The 16,002-nt window shown below is 40.3% G+C and overlaps 1 protein-coding gene across 1 annotated transcript in view; it reads left to right on the top strand.

Moving 5' to 3' along the window:
• Positions 1-1,504: 1,504 nt before the first annotated feature.
• Positions 1,505-16,002, top strand: part of KCTD16 (potassium channel tetramerization domain containing 16) — a 288,422-nt gene continuing 273,924 nt past the window's right edge. The window contains exons 1-2 of the mRNA XM_082620914.1: positions 1,505-2,211; positions 2,590-3,733. Of these exons, the coding sequence (XP_082477040.1) occupies positions 2,902-3,733 (832 nt within the window). The 5' untranslated portion in view covers positions 1,505-2,211; positions 2,590-2,901. The remainder of the gene's footprint in view (positions 2,212-2,589; positions 3,734-16,002) is intronic.

Raw genomic sequence — 16,002 nt, 5'->3', positions numbered from 1 at the left:
TTTGGCTCAGGTAAGTTGCCAGATACAGATGTGCACTGATAGTTTGAAAACACTAGATGGCGATATGAGTGCATCAAATAACAGGCACATCCTTGGTGGGTCCAGTATTAAAATCCCAACGATTGAGGGCAGAACAGGTTAATACATTCGTTAAAGAAACAAAGTCAAATATAATCAGGTGTTGGAGTGTTAGCTAACACTCTGAATATGTTCAGTAATCCGGTTCTTAGTGAAAGAAAAGAGCGTTAAATTAGAAATTATTTTATGCTACCGATGAGTCTATCTTCAAGCTAATTCTTGGGACAAGAGTTGGCTATAAACAGGTGTATCCCATAAAATCTATCTAATTCATACTCTCCTCTCCATTGTTGGCTTTCGTTTTTTAAAAATAGCAATTGTTTGGAATGGAGTGTGCCTCACATATATTATTCATAGATGAAGTACTATATTCTCATTAGGAATGTGAGTCCTAAGACGTTGGTGTTTGAAAGGGGAAATGGCTGACTTACTGTAAGCTGTTGGCTGGGCCATTATTGACTGGCAGGATCAACTGGAAGCACTTTGTTAGTGGATTAGGTTGCCCTGGAAATGCCTTCCTGAAACTCTAGTGATGCACTTAAGGGAACCCTCTGGGACAGGAGTAAAATGTCTCTTTGCAGGCGTGTCTTCCACCAGAGTCCTCTTGGGATGAGATGGGAGGGGGCGGGGGCACATCCAAAGAGACGCTCTGTATGGAAACAGCCCCAGAAAAAAGGTTGCCGGTCACAATTTACATGGAAGCTAAGCTCATGACTTACTGATATAAACCCTGGGTTTTCTGAGGGTACCAGTGCTTCGTGGATTCTTTTGAAGGAGCATCATTAATTCCAGAGAGACTGTACCTATGCCTGTATGTATTTATTATTTATTTATTTATTTCCTGTGGTGGGGTGGCAGAGGGATGGAGAAGAAGGGAAAAAACAGGTGAGGGCATCTGAGAGAACATGGTTTCATCCTCTTTGGTTGGAAAAAGAACTACTTTGTAGCTTGAACACTGGGGTCGTTGGGTGTGCTTTTCTTCCTTCCTTCCCTCCTTCCTTCCTTCCTTTCTTTTTTTAAAAAATTTTTATATAAACAAGCTTTAGAGGGGCAATTTGCCCTTCCGCAGAAATTCAGTGCACGTGCGACGGACATGTTTGTTGATTTTTTTTAAATGAAAAACCGCTGTGTTCGTCTCACCACTGGGTTGGGGGCTTGTTTCTGGGGGATGGTGGTGGCGGTGGAGGTCTGAAAACAGGAGGAAAGGGCAAAGCAAAGGCCCTTGGAAACTCCAGACTTCCGGACAGGACGGGGAGGGGGGCGTGGCTGCGCAGCGCTGCGTCCCCGCCCCGAGCCCGGAGCGCCCAGGAGTCGCGTGCCCACGGCCGGAGCGCGGCGTCCCCGCGCAGTCCTGGCGACCTGTCAGCGAGGCGGACGTGACTCGGAGCTGCCTCCGCTTTCTCCAAGCCATATTCCTTTAAGATGATGTAATAGTCATTTCCCTGGATGGTTTCTTGCCTGCACTGCTGAAACAACAGCATCCGAACTGCACTGGGAACTGTGGAACCACCCAGCTCCGCCGCCGGAGAAGCCCGAGCCCGAGCCCCCCGCCGTCATTTCGGCGCCGCGGCGGCCGAAGGCTCCCACTTGGCTGGGAACATGGGAGCCCTCTTGCCCTTGCCGGCAGGTGGGGTGGCTACCTGGGACCCCAGCAGGGCACATCTGTCTTTCTTTCTGCTTCTGGGCTTTCTGAAAAGCTTCTAAGTCCCAGTACCCCTTGCAACTCTCTTCTGTTTTAAGGATTCTTTCCAAAGGTTTGATTTTTTTTTTTTTTTTTCCTGGAGAAGCTTTGGATGAATATTTTTCTCTGCTTTGCTTCTTCAATCCAACCTCTCGTCACGGTTTAACTTTTTTGTGACTTGTTTTAACTTGAGATTGGAAGTGAATATATACATATATATACACAAATATACATTTATATAAATCTTTATATATATAGATAGATAGATAGATATACACACACACATATATATGATTATTTTCTAAGAGCACATCTCTCTGGCACTTTTCACTGATACCTCTGTCCTTTACCTCTTTGGGATTTGACAAGCTCCAGACTCTGTGTGGTTGTGGATTCCGACTGCTTTGCAAATGGGTATTTCTGCGCAAGAACTGTTTCCAGCACTTACTAAGGTAAGTTCCGAGGCTTATTACTTTTCCTGTCCAGCCAGAAAAAAAAAATCCCCTTTTAGAAGTTGAAAATTGCATATTCCTTTTTAATGCAGAAATCAAATAGAAATGTTTTTAATACTAAATGCTGGAGACAGAGGAATATGGATAAATATGTAGACACAAAATAGCTTGAGAGAAGCTACGATTTAGTTGAAGAATGGCTGAAATCAGTAGTTCCAGGGCTGCTTATGTAAAATAATCTCTCCCTCCCTCCCTCCCTCCCTCCCTCCCTTCCTCCCTTCCTGCTTCTCTCCTTCCCTCTTCTCTCTCCAGTGGTCTCTTTTTTTCTGACTCATGCTGGGTTTGAGGAAATAATTTTCTCTCTTTTCCTTCACACAGACCTCTCAGTAACTGGGGACCTGGCCTGCCTTGCCTACTGAGCTTGGGGGAAGATTGGATGCAGATGAGTTGATTATATTCCGTGAAGTAATAGCTTACCACCTGCCAGGGTTTAAACTACTTTTGCAGCATCACTTCACCTGTGGAGTCTTTGAAATTTTGCTTTCTTGGGGAAAAAACTAGGTAAGAGAAGGCCGTTTTTTAACAAGTTAGCATCCTCTCCCTCCCTTACAAGTTGGTGCAAAAGATCAGGCTCTGGCTCCATTGAACTGCACCTTCACATCAAAATAGAAGAAGAAGAAGAAAGGGACAATGGCTCTGAGTGGAAACTGTAGTCGTTATTATCCTCGAGAACAAGGGGCTGCGGTTCCCAACTCCTTCCCTGAGGTTGTGGAGCTGAATGTTGGGGGTCAAGTTTATTTCACTCGTCATTCCACATTAATAAGCATCCCTCATTCCCTCCTGTGGAAAATGTTTTCCCCAAAGAGAGACACAGCTAACGATCTAGCCAAGGACTCCAAGGGAAGGTTTTTCATTGACAGAGATGGATTCTTGTTCCGTTATATTCTGGACTATCTCAGGGACAGGCAGGTGGTCCTGCCTGATCACTTTCCAGAAAGGGGAAGACTGAAAAGGGAAGCTGAGTACTTCCAGCTCCCAGACTTGGTCAAACTCCTGACCCCTGATGAAATCAAGCAAAGCCCAGATGAATTCTGCCATAGTGACTTTGAAGATGCCTCCCAAGGAAGTGACACGAGAATATGCCCCCCTTCCTCGCTACTCCCTGCTGACCGCAAGTGGGGTTTTATTACTGTGGGTTACAGGGGGTCCTGCACCATGGGCAGAGAGGGGCAGGCAGATGCCAAGTTTCGGAGAGTTCCCCGGATTTTGGTTTGTGGAAGGATTTCCTTGGCAAAGGAGGTCTTTGGAGAAACTTTGAATGAGAGCAGAGACCCTGACAGAGCCCCAGAAAGATACACCTCCAGATTTTATCTCAAATTCAGGCATCTGGAAAGGGCTTTTGATATGTTGTCAGAATGTGGATTCCACATGGTGGCCTGTAACTCCTCAGTAACAGCATCTTTCGTCAACCAATACACAGATGACAAGATCTGGTCAAGTTACACTGAGTACGTCTTCTATCGTAAGTACCACGGGTTCTTTTTGTTTTTTCATGTGTATGGATCCTCTTAACAGAAATATATGTCTGCATGTTCAGTCTATGTCTGAGGAATACTATTTTGGTTCTTTTTTTTAACCCTTGAGGTACAGCTAGAAGATTAGAGGTTATAGTCAGCTTTCATGTCTTACCTAAGACAACGTTTGTTTTTCCAGTCACAGGATATTTATAAAATATTTATTTTATAATATTTATATAAATATTTATTTAAATATTTAAAAATATTTAAATATTTAAAGAATCACAGAATATTTAAAGGCCTCAAAAATCACAAGATGCAAATGATATTGGTATAGGTAATATGTGGAATGAAAACAGGCATGTATGTCTCTGTCAGATATTGAATTGTGAACATAAGAACATTAGAATTTAGCTGTTGGTCCACAGGAGGTTGATAGACTCAGAGTGGCTGAAGTGCTGCTCTCTATTCTTTTATCTAACTTTGGGGTCTCTTAAGCTGGTTGCTGAAGACTGGCTTTCATGGGGGCGTTGAAAACACAAATGGATGTTGCACTGAATGACTTGATCTTGGCTAGATGGCAGCATAGACTGACGAAAGACCCCCTTCCCCCCCACCCCAAGTCTGAAATTTGCTTTTCTAGGCTTTACAGTTTTGTGATTTGATTCCTTAGCAATTTGTACTGAGATATGAGTTGCAGTGCAGACTTAATTAAGTTGAGCTTCGTTTAGGAGTCATCTAAAAGGAGTGAATCCTTGAGAATTGTCAGTCACATGCAGTCATCTTCAGATAGCTGAGGTGATGGAATCACTGACATAAAAGGAAACCAGAAGGGAAAAAAGAAAGGAAACAATTGTACCTTTAAATTGTGCCTTTAAAGTAAGAGTTTGTTAGAGGTCAGTCCATTTGTTTAAATGACTGTACAGAATGCCTTGTTTTAAGAAATGGCATTATTCTAAATATAAGCCATTGATCTCCGAAAGGAGAACAATCAATCAATCTGTAAAGTTTAGTGCTTGATGAACTGCTGATTTTCAACAGGTCTGGGAGTTGGGTGAAGTGAATTCCATAAGAAATATGTTTCCAGTTTTTCTCTATTCTTATTTTAAGGCAAATCCATAAATTTTGAGGATTAAAATATCTAAATGTCTTTACACATAAAGATACGACTGAATTTCCTGGACTGGTTTTTGCCTACAGTTGTGTTTATTCCTTTGGAGATGGTGCTGGGAACCTTGGTGACAAGGCCTGTGGGAAGCCGAGTTGCTCTCTACTGGGTTATCACACATTTGGTTTTTGGAAGTGAAGACAAATGGATTGTATAGAAAGAACAGCCTGTGTAGAAAAATGAAATCAGCCAGCAGTTCAGTAGCGTTCTGGAACAAGCATTATTTGGTCCAATATCCCTACCTATGGCCTTTATCTGTAATCTGTACCTTCCTCTATGGTGGAACTTAGTTGCCAGATTCTGCTTTCTTCCTTCTGGTGAATTTTCCACTAGTATAGAGATAAGGCTTTAGCTTTTTAGTTTTCTACAAAGGAGTGTGACATTATCTGTGATTCTGTAGAATAAATATCTTCTAACTTTTGGGGAAAAAAATGCATCATAGAGTTTAAATCTAGGTGTGTGATATTTACCTTGTTCTCCAATTTCTAATATTTGAAAACAGCCTCTTAAGAAGCTTCAGTCAAATAAAAGAAAACCTACCAAGCATAGCCCCTCAAAAAGACTACACTTGATTCTAATCACTTGCTCATCTAAATGATACCCAGAATCTGAGTGAATTTGCCTACTAGCTCAGTGACATTTCTGTGTTCATCAGAGACTCATCCATATAACACTATGTCCTTTTTAGATTGCTCTCAACAGACTCTGTTCTCTGATCATATAATCACTTCTTTCTTTGTTGGGTTGCTGAGAGGTTGCCAAGGTTTGCTCTCCATCACTCCATGGACAGGCTAGCACAAATGTACAGCAGCTTCATATTGCACAGCACATATACTGCATATGATATACTTGCCCTTTGTACCTAACAAACAACCAGAGCTAAGTGTTAACTCTTCCTCTGTCTTAAGATCAATAAAACTGGCTGCTGTCTTTCTAAGGTGCATGACAGCTTCCGTGCAGCTGCTTAGGCATAATTATTTAATTAGAAGCTGCCAACTGTGCCTCTATAACCAAATTCATCAAGCTGTTGTGCTCAGGTTAATGGGACAAAACTACAGGAGGTGCTCTAAAGCAGGGAGTTGCTTGTATGCAAAGATGTTCCGAGCCCTGCCAATCAACCAACTGTGAGCACCAAGCCACCGCTCGCTTTGCAGAGGGTGTGGAGCCCAAAAGCCACCACCTGCCAGCCAGATCCGAAGGGGTAGTGTGTGTCTCTGGTGAGCACCTCCCCCAACCTCAAAAAAACCAACCAACCAACCAACTAACAGAAAAGATGCTCTTTGCCGGGGAACTCAACTTCCTCCTATGTTATAAAAATATCTGTAGATAAAGACATAGATATGTAGTGACAAACTTCTTAGGTCCAAGTAATTAAGTCCAAGCAATTAGACTCTTCTAATAACCAAGGGATAATGCAGAGTCACTTTGTCTGGATCCAGATCACAGTAAAAAATGAACAGCAAGAAATTAATACATTGCATATGGTGGTTGACAGTCATGGGGAAAGACCCCTTCTTCCTCTGTTTGCCTAATTTTCTTCCAGATTTTCCAAGGGGAAATTGGGAAATCTGTCAATTATTAACAGGTTAGATTCTTGCCTCATTCAGTCTTCATGTGGACCTAGAATTGATGGTCAACATCAGGCAGTTTTGACTGAGTGTTTTGTTATTGCAGAACTACAAACAATTAAAGTCAACCCATGTTTGTGTGTGTTCAAAAGGGCAGCAAGAAAGGTGTTTGTCTACATTGCTTACACACCCAAATATGTGAGATACTGTGGATTATGATTCACTTATCAGAAACTGAAAAAATATGAGTGATATAGGAAGTAAAGAAATGTGTGTCCTAGGATTGCCTCACAAAGTATTTTAATTAAAAAAAACGAGAAGGTACTTTTCCACCTTTCTCACCCAACTAGGTAAATAATTACCTCTGTTTTCTCTCCAAGTGTTATATGGAAGGCAATATCATAAACATCAGAGGATGCCTTCTTGATTTATCTCTTGATAAAATGAGATCTAAGTAATTTGGAAACGAGAAGTCCTGATATTGAACTCAATAGCCGTTCACGCCACTTAGGAACAAAATCACAGGTGCGTGGAAATAAATGAACCTCTTATTAGCCCTCTTCCAGTGCCCTAGGGAAGCTTGCTCTTGGTTGGAGAAAATTAAGTACATTTCCTTAATCCTACTCATGAGTGAGTTACTTCAGACAAATGCCTGAAACCATTCAGATTCAAAGGCATTTGCCTCTAATAGAACTGTGATAACATGACCACAAATAGGGAGTTTAATTCATAGGATCCAAAAACATAAAGTATGAGTTCTGTGAATTACGGAGACACCAATTCATTGCCTTTTCAACAGATTACTGCTTGTACATTTTAACCTTTTTTCTCTTTACTTGGTTTTCTTAAATTTAAAGGGTTGTTTCCACACAAGTTTCTAAATTGCTTTATATACACAGTATATATCTTCAGGGTGGTTGATTGAGATGGAGTGTTGGAGAAAAGTAGATCAGGAAATGATTTCTTTCTTTTTTTTTTTTTTTTTGCGGTACGCGGGCCTCTCACTGTTGTGGCCTCTCCCGTTGTGGAGCACAGGCTCCGGACGCGCAGGCTCAGCGGCCATGGCTCACGGGCCCAGCCGCTCCGCGGCATGTGGGATCTTCCCGGACCGGGGCACGAACCCGTGTTCCCTGCATCGGCAGGCGGACTCTCAACCACTGAGCCACCAGGGAAGCCCAGGAAATGATTTCTCACTTAGAATTCAGCTGCATGACCTTGTATTGGGAAGAAATGGTGGTTCTGGCCATTGTGAATAAATGACCCAGTTGATTTTAGAAGCTTCCATAAGAGGGTGTGTTTTTAAAGGAAAACAGGTGGAAAAGCATCTATCTTGAAATGATTCTAGCTCTTTTTTTCCTGTTTCCTCAAAAGTTACCAATGATAGCTTCAGTTTTTATTGTCCATGGAAATATGATGTTGGCACATTCAAAATGAAGCCACAGAACAATGAAGTCCAAACTGTGAGGGTCTGATCTTTACCACACCTGCCTCTCCTCTTTCTGTGATGTTTTTCTGTCTTTTCCATCTAAGATGTTCTCTGTTCCTCTTCCTTTAGTCATTCCTGCTTTCAAGTTCTCTCGCTATGCCATAATCAAGACGTCAGTAAAAATTCTGTTCTGTCGTTTTATTTAGAATATTTTCAAGGCATGGTGTTACTTTTTTCAGAGGTTTTTATACATAAGAAACCTTTTAATAACTGGATCCAGTGACTTTGTATCCCAAAGGGAGTGTTCTTAAGACTTGAGCCTTCTTAATTATAATTTAAATATATAGCATAATCTAAGTATAAGGCTTCATCATGAAGTTGGTTTAGACCCTGCTTGGGCAGATATTGGTTGGTGATGATGATGATAAAAGAAAGGGGTAGTGGGTATCATTTTTTCTTATCTCTTTAAGATGCTGTTCTCCGACCGTTGGGCTCAACGTAACAGGGATATAAGCATGTTAGTAAAATATCCTATTATGCCATTTTCACTTTCATGCCAAACAAGGTATATTACCTGAGCCCAGTTCCTTGTAGGAGATGATTTGAATTGTTTCTTCCTAGGTCTCTGGCATCCTGAATGAATTTGGCAGCAAGAGAAGTGTCAGTATGTAGGCAGAAAGGGGGAGATCTCTGTGATTGCCCCCAAGTACCTCAATATATTAAAAACGTATGTAGGGCTTCCCTGGTGGCGCAGTGGTTGAGAGTCCACCTGCCGATGGAGGGGACACGGGTTCGTGCCCCAGTCTGGGAAGATCCCACATGCCGCGGAGTGGCTGGGCCCGTGAGCCATGGCCGCTGAGCCTGCGCGTCCGGAGCCTGTGCTCCACAACGGGAGAGGCCACAACAGTGAGAGGCCCGCGTACCACAAAAAAAAAAAAAAAAAAAAAAAAAAAAGTATGTATACAATTGGAAAGAGAAGACCAAATGATTTTGATAGCCTAAGGAGGTTTAGATCTTACCAAAGGAATTAGAGATAGAAATAGCTGAGAATGTGCCACACAGAGCTCCATTTGGAACACCTCCAAACACAAACCATGGAGAGGAGTGACTGGGCATAGAAGAGAGTGCCAGTCCGATGCACAGAAAACAGTTCAGAAATGTAGAGGTGATGCTCAGTCTCTGCATCATAGCTGACTATTGCTCTTTTTCTTTGGTCTTTGCTCTAGCTTTCCTCAAATACTGCGTTTCTTGGCAACTCAGCTAAAACATGTTAGTATGGAAATTTTCAAACACATCCAAATGTAGAGAAACCCAGCTCCAAAAATTACAGTGATCATTACAAGACTAATCTTGGTTCATATATATTCCTACCTACTTTCTCCTCTGTCTGCACTGGATTCTTTTGAAACAAATTTTAGAAGTCAGTCATTTCATTCATCCACAAACACTATACTATATGTTTCTAAAATAAAATGAATTTTAAGATACGTAACAATACCATTATCACATACAAAATTAATAATTCTTGAATATCTTCTAATATCTAGTTGGTGTTCAAACTTCTTTGATTTTCTCACAATATTTTTTTTAAAGTTGTCAAACTCTTGTTTGAATCAAGAGTCAGATGAGGTCCATCCATTATCTTTTATTGCTATTTATTTTCTCTTTCAAAATTAGAAAAATATTGCATATGGCATATATGACAAAGTGGCAAAAATATTAAATCTCTTTTAATTTCTCCCTCCCTCCCTCCTTTTCCCTTGCTCCCTTTTTCTCTCACTCCCTCTTTCTTTCTTTTCTTTTTCAATCTATTTGTTTGAAGAAACCAAGTTATTTGTCATGGCGAATGTCTGGCACTCCGGGTTTCGCTCATCCATCTCTGTGATCTCTGTGATGTTATTGACACATTTTTTTTTCTTACCCCTGTATTTTCTGTAAATTTGTTCAAGCTAAACACCAGATTCTAAGGCTTGATCAGATTCAGGTTCAGAATTTCTTGCAAGAAATCTTCACAAGCGTTGGCAGGTCCATTTTCAATTTGCTTTGACAGATTGAAATGCTATCTGCTTTGGAGGCAAGGGAGGGACCTCTCCTTATTGTTAGTTTTTCTTTTTTTTTAAATAAAATTTTCCATTAAAAAAATTTATTTGTTTTATTTATCTATTTTTGGCTGTGTTGGGGTCTTTGTTGCCGCTTGTGGGCTTTCTCTAGTTGCGGCGACTGGGGGCTACTCTTTCTTGCAGTGCGCGGGCTTCTCATTGCAGTGGCTTCTCTTGTTGCAGAGCACGGGCTCTAGGTGCACAGGCTTCAGTAGTTGTGGTGCGTGGGCTCAGTAGTTGTGGCTCGCAGGCTCTAGAGCACAGGCTCAGTAGTTGTGGCACATGGGCTTAGTTATTCCACGGCATGTGGGATCTTCCCGGATCATGGCTCGAACCCGTGTCCCCTGCATTGGCAGGCGGATTCTTAACCACTGCGCCATCAAGGAAGCCGTGTTAGTTTTTTCATGATCATCATATGGACAAATAGCAATTGGGATCTGTTCTCTCCAATGTTCAAGTTGATTCTGACGACACAGCAGGCAATAAAAGAGGCTCCAGTTTTTCCTTCTAGTCATCCAACAACTATCTAGTATTCCACTGCTGTTCTTGTCATTAGGCCGGGCTACCATCAGGGGTGCAGTGAACCTACCAAGATGTGCACTGGCTCCTGTTGACTGGGAGGAAGAATCATTCTGAGTGGGAAAGTTTGCCTCCTGGCTATTCTAATTTTGTATTCTGGGATTCTTTCAACTGTGTGGAAGCTCCACTGAACTCATCGTGTACGTTCTCAAACCTCTTCTCTCCTTGTGTTCCTTATCTCAGTAAATGGATTCATCAGTTGCCCAGTTCCCCAGGGAAGAATAAAACCTGAGTGGCTCTTCTTTCTCCCTAACCATTTCTCCAGTCTCCAAGTCCTATTGGTTCTTTTCCTTCATCCGTCTTGAATCCATCCATTTCTTCCCGTCTCCACTGATGCTACCCAGCCCACTGGCATTGCTTTTCTAGATTATTGCAAAGAAACTGAAACTGTCCTTCCCACCCATATCTGGTGTTGTCCCCTTTGGGTCTCCTCTTCCTGCTGCAAAAATGGTGAGATTTCTAAAATGTGAGCCTGACCATGTCACTCCTTAACGTGAATCACAGCTCTTGGTGGAATGACCTCTGCTTCTGTCCTTAGCCTCTTCTGTTGCCCTCCCACCCGTTACATTTTTAACCTCAGCTCTACCCCATTTCTTTTAGCTCTTCAATGCTGTTATACACTTGCTTCTTCAGTTTTGTACATAATGTTCCCTGTGCCTGGAACTGTGCCTTCACCTGCTTTGATTACATACTTCAGGTCCCAATCTAGAGGTTCCTTTTATGGGAAGCCTTTCTAGCCCACCATATCTAGATTAGGCGCCTCTTATCTTTGCTCCGTAGGATCCTATTTTCCATTACTGTGGCGCAAATAATACTGTATTATACTTTCTTATTTAACTGTTTCTGTAACATTAGACTGCAAGCTCTGTGAAGGTAAGAACTGTGTCGGTCACTTTCATCATGATATACCTGGCACAGAACCTGGCAAAAATGTAGGCACTCCATGAATATTTCTCAAAAAAGGAAACTAAATGCCCACTGCAGACTTTTGTTTTGGTCATAGGTGCCAGTGTCTTGCATATACCATTACATTATCTCTTAACAGAACTGGAGAGCAATGATAGTGTGATTGCTCTGGTGTGACTGGTAATAATGATGGCATTTCCTAACTTCCACTGAGTTCTTCAGGTGCTGGGCTAAGCACTTTAATTTTTATTTTTTGAATTTAATTTAATTTATTTTTTTATACAGCAGGTTCTTTTTAGTTATCCATTTTATACACATCAGTGTATACATGTCAATCCCAATCTCCCAATTCATACCCCCTCCCCAGCCACTTTCCCCTCTTGGTGTCCATACGTTTGTTCTCTACATCTGTGTCTCAATTTCTGCCCTACAAACGGGTTCATCTGTACCATTTTGCTAGGTTCCACATATATGCATTAATATATATTTGTTTTTCTCTTTCTGACTTACTTCACTCGGTATGACAGTCTCTAGATCCAGCCACATCTCTACAAATGACACAATTTCGTTCCTTTTTATGGCTGAGTAATATTCCATTGTATATATGTTCCACACCTTCTTTATCCATTCATCTGTTGATGGACATTTAGGTTGCTTCAATGATCTGGCTATTGTAAATAGTGCTGCAATGAACATTGGGGTGCATGTGTCTTTTTGAATTATGGTTTTCTCTGGGTATATGCCCAGTAGTGGGATTGCTGGGTCATATGGTAATTCTATTTTTAGTTTTTTAAGGAATCTCCATACTGATCTCCAGAGTGGCTGTATCAATTTACATTCCCACCAACAGTGCAAGAGGGTTGCCTTTTCTCCACACCCTCTCCAGCATTTGTTGTTTGTAGATTTTCTGATGATGCCTATTCTAACTGGTGTGAGGTGATACCTCATTGTAGTTTTGATTTGCATTTCTCTAATAATTAGTGATGTTCAGTAGCTTTTCATGTGCTTCTTGGCCATCTGTATGTCTTCTTTGGAGAAATGTTTATTTAAGTCTTCTGCCCATTTTTGGATTGGGTTCTTTGTTTTTTTAATATTGAGCTGCATGAGCTGTGTATATATTTTGGAAATTAATCCTTTGTCTGTTGATTCATTTGCAAATATTTTCTCCCATTCTGAGGGTTGTCTTTTCATCTTGTTTGTAGTTTTCTTTGCTTTACAAAGCTTTTAAGTTTCATTAGGTTCCATTTGTTTATTCTTGTTTTTATTTCCATTACTCTAGGAGGTGGATCAAAAATGATCTTGCTGTGATTTATGTCAAAGAGTGTTCTTCCTCCATATTCCTCTAAGAGTTTTATAATGTCTGCTCTTACATTTAGGTCTCTAATGCATTTGGAGTTTATTTTTTTGTATGGTGATAAGGAGTGTTCTAATTTCATTCTTTTACATGTGGCTGTCCAGTTTTCCCAGCACCACTAATTAAAGAGACTGTCTTTTCTCCATTGTATATACTTGCCTCCTTTGTCATAGATTAGTTGACCATAGGTGCATGGGTTTATCTGTGGGCTTTCTATCCTGTTCCATTGATCTATATTTCTGTTTTTGTGCCAGTACCATATTGTCTTGATTACTGTAGCTTTGTAGTATAGTCTGAAGTCAGGGAGCCTGATTTCTCCAGCTCAGTTTTTTTCCCTCAAGACTGCTTTGGCTATTTGGGTCTTTTGTGTCTCCATACAAATTTTAAGATTTTTTGTTCTAGTTCTGTAAAAAATGCCATTGGTAATTTGATAGGGATTGCATTGAATCTGTAGATTGCTTTGGGTAGTATAGTCATTTTCACAATATTTTTTCTTCCAATCCAAGAAAATGGTATATCTCTCCATCTGTTTATGTCATCTTTGATTTCTTTCATCAGTGTCTTATAGTTTTCTGAGTGCAGGTATTTTACCTCCTTATGCAGGTTTATTCCTAGGTATTTTATTCTTTTTGTTGCAATGGTAAATGGGAGTGTTTCCTTAATTTCTCTTTCTGATCTTTCTTTGTTAGTGTATAGGAATGCAAAAGACTTCTGTGCATTAATTTTGTACCCTGCAACTTTACCAAATTCATTGATTAGCTCTAGTAGTTTTCTGGTGGCATCTTTAGGATTCTCTATGTATAGTATCATGTCATCTGAAAACAGTGACAGTTTTACTTCTTCTTTTCCAATTTGTTTTCCTTTTATTTCTCTTTCTTCTCTGTTTGCCGTGGCTAGGACTTCCAAAACTATGTTGAATGACAGTGGTGAGAGTGGATATCCTTGTCTTGTTCCTGATCTTAGAGGAAATGGTTTCAATTTTTCACCATTGAGAATGATGTTTGCTGTGGGTTTGTTGTATATGGCCTTTATTATGTTGAGGTAGGTTCCCTCTCTGGCCACTTTCTGGAGAGTTTTTGTCATAAATGGGTGTTGAATTTTGTCAAAAGCTTTTTCTGCATTTATTGAGATGATCATATGGTTTTTCTTCTTCAATTTGTTAGTATGGTATATCACATTGTTTGATTTGCATATATTGACGAATCCTTGCATCCCTGGGATAAATTCCACTTTATCGTGGTGTATGATCCTTTTAATGTGTTGTTGGATTCTGTTTGCTAGTATTTTGTTGAGGATTTTTGCATCTATATTCATCAGTGATATTGGTCTGTAATTTTCTTTTTTTTTAGTATCTCTTTCTGGTTTTTGTATCAGGGTGATGGTGGCCTCGTAGAATGAGTTTGGGAGTGTTCCTTCTTCTGCAATTTTTTGGAAGAGTGAGAAGGATGGGTGTTAACTCTTCTCTAAATGTTTGATAGAATTCGCCTGTGAAGCCATCTGGTCCTGGACTTCTGTTGGTTGGAAGATTTTTAATCACAGTTTCAATTTCATTACTTGTGATTGGTCTGTTCATATTTTCTGTTTCTTCCTGGTTCAGTCATGGAAGGTTATACCTTTCTAAGAATTTGTCCATTTTTCCAGGTTGTCCATTTTATTGGCATAGAGTTGCTTGTAGTAGTCTCTTATGATGCTTTGTATTTCTGCAGTGTCTGTTGTAACTCCTTTTTCATTTCTAATTTTATTGATTTGAGTCCTCTCCCTCTTTTTCTTGATGAGTCTGACCAATGGTTTATCAATTTCGTTTATCATCTCAAAGAACCGGCTTTTAGTTTTATTGATCTTTGCTACTGTTTTCTTTGTTTCTATTTCATTTATTTCTGCTCTGATCTTTATGATTTCTTTCCTTCTGCTGACTTTAGGTTTTATTTGTTCTCCTTTCTCTATTTCCTTTAGGTGTAAAGTTAGATTGTTATTTGAGATCTTTCTTCTTTCTTGAGGTAGCCTTGTATTGCTATAAACTTCCCTCTTAGAACTGCTTTTGCTACATCCCATAGGTTTTGGGTCATTGTGTCTCCATTGTCATTTGTTTCTAGGTATTTTTTTATTTCCTCTTTGATTTCTTCAGTGATCTCTTGGTTATTTAGTAACATATTGTTTAGCCTTCACGTGTTTGTGTTTTTTATGTTTTTTCCCCTGTAATTGATTTCTAATCTCATAGCGTTGTGGTCAGAAAAGATGATTGATATGATTTCAATTTTCTTAAATTTACCAAGGCTTGATTTGTGACCCAAGATGTGATCTGTCCTGGAGAATGTTACGTGTACACTTGAGAAGAAAGAGTAATCTGCTGTTTTTGGATGGAATGTCCTATAAATATCAATTAAATCTGTCTGGTCTCTTGTGTCATTTAAAGCTTGTGTTTCCTTATTAATTTTCTGTCTGGATGATCTGTCCATAGGTGTAAGTGAGGTGTTAAAGTCCCCCTTTATTATTGTGTTAGTGTTGATTTCCTCTTTTATAGCTGTTAGCAGTTGCCTTATGTATTGAGGTGCCCCTGTGTTGGGTGTGTATTTATTTATAATTGTTATATCTTCTTCTTGGATTGATCCCTTGATCATTATGTAGTGTCCTTCTTGTCTCTTGTAATATTCTTTATTTTAAAGTCTATTTTATCTGATATGAGTATTGCTACTCCAGGTTTGTTTTGATTTTCATTTTCGTGGAATATCTTTTTCCATCCCCTCACTTTCAGTCTGTATGTGTCCCTAGGTCTGAGATGAGTCTCTTGTAGACAGCATATATATGGGTCTTGTTTTTGTATCTATTCTGCGAGCTTGTGTCTTTTGGTTGGAGCATTTAATCTGTTCACGTTTAAGGTAATTATTTATATGTATGTTCCTCTTACCATTTTCTTAATTGTTATGGGTTTATTTTTGTAGGTCCTTTTTTTTTTTTTTTTTTTTTTTGTGGTATGTGGGCCTCTCACTGCTGTGGCCTCTCCCGTTGCGGAGCACAGGCTCCGGACACACAGGCTCAGCAGCCATGGCTCACGGGCCCAGCCGCTCCGCGGCATGTGGGATCTTCCCGGACCGGGGCACGAACCCGTGTCCCCTGCATCGGCAGGCGGACTCTTAACCACTGTGCCACCAGGGAAGCCCTGTAGGTCCTTTTCTT

This window comes from Mesoplodon mirus (genome assembly GCF_964341445.2).
Source record: "Mesoplodon mirus genome assembly, chromosome: 5".
Lineage (NCBI taxonomy): Eukaryota > Metazoa > Chordata > Mammalia > Artiodactyla > Ziphiidae > Mesoplodon > Mesoplodon mirus.
This window is presented reverse-complemented; position numbering and strand designations above follow the sequence as displayed.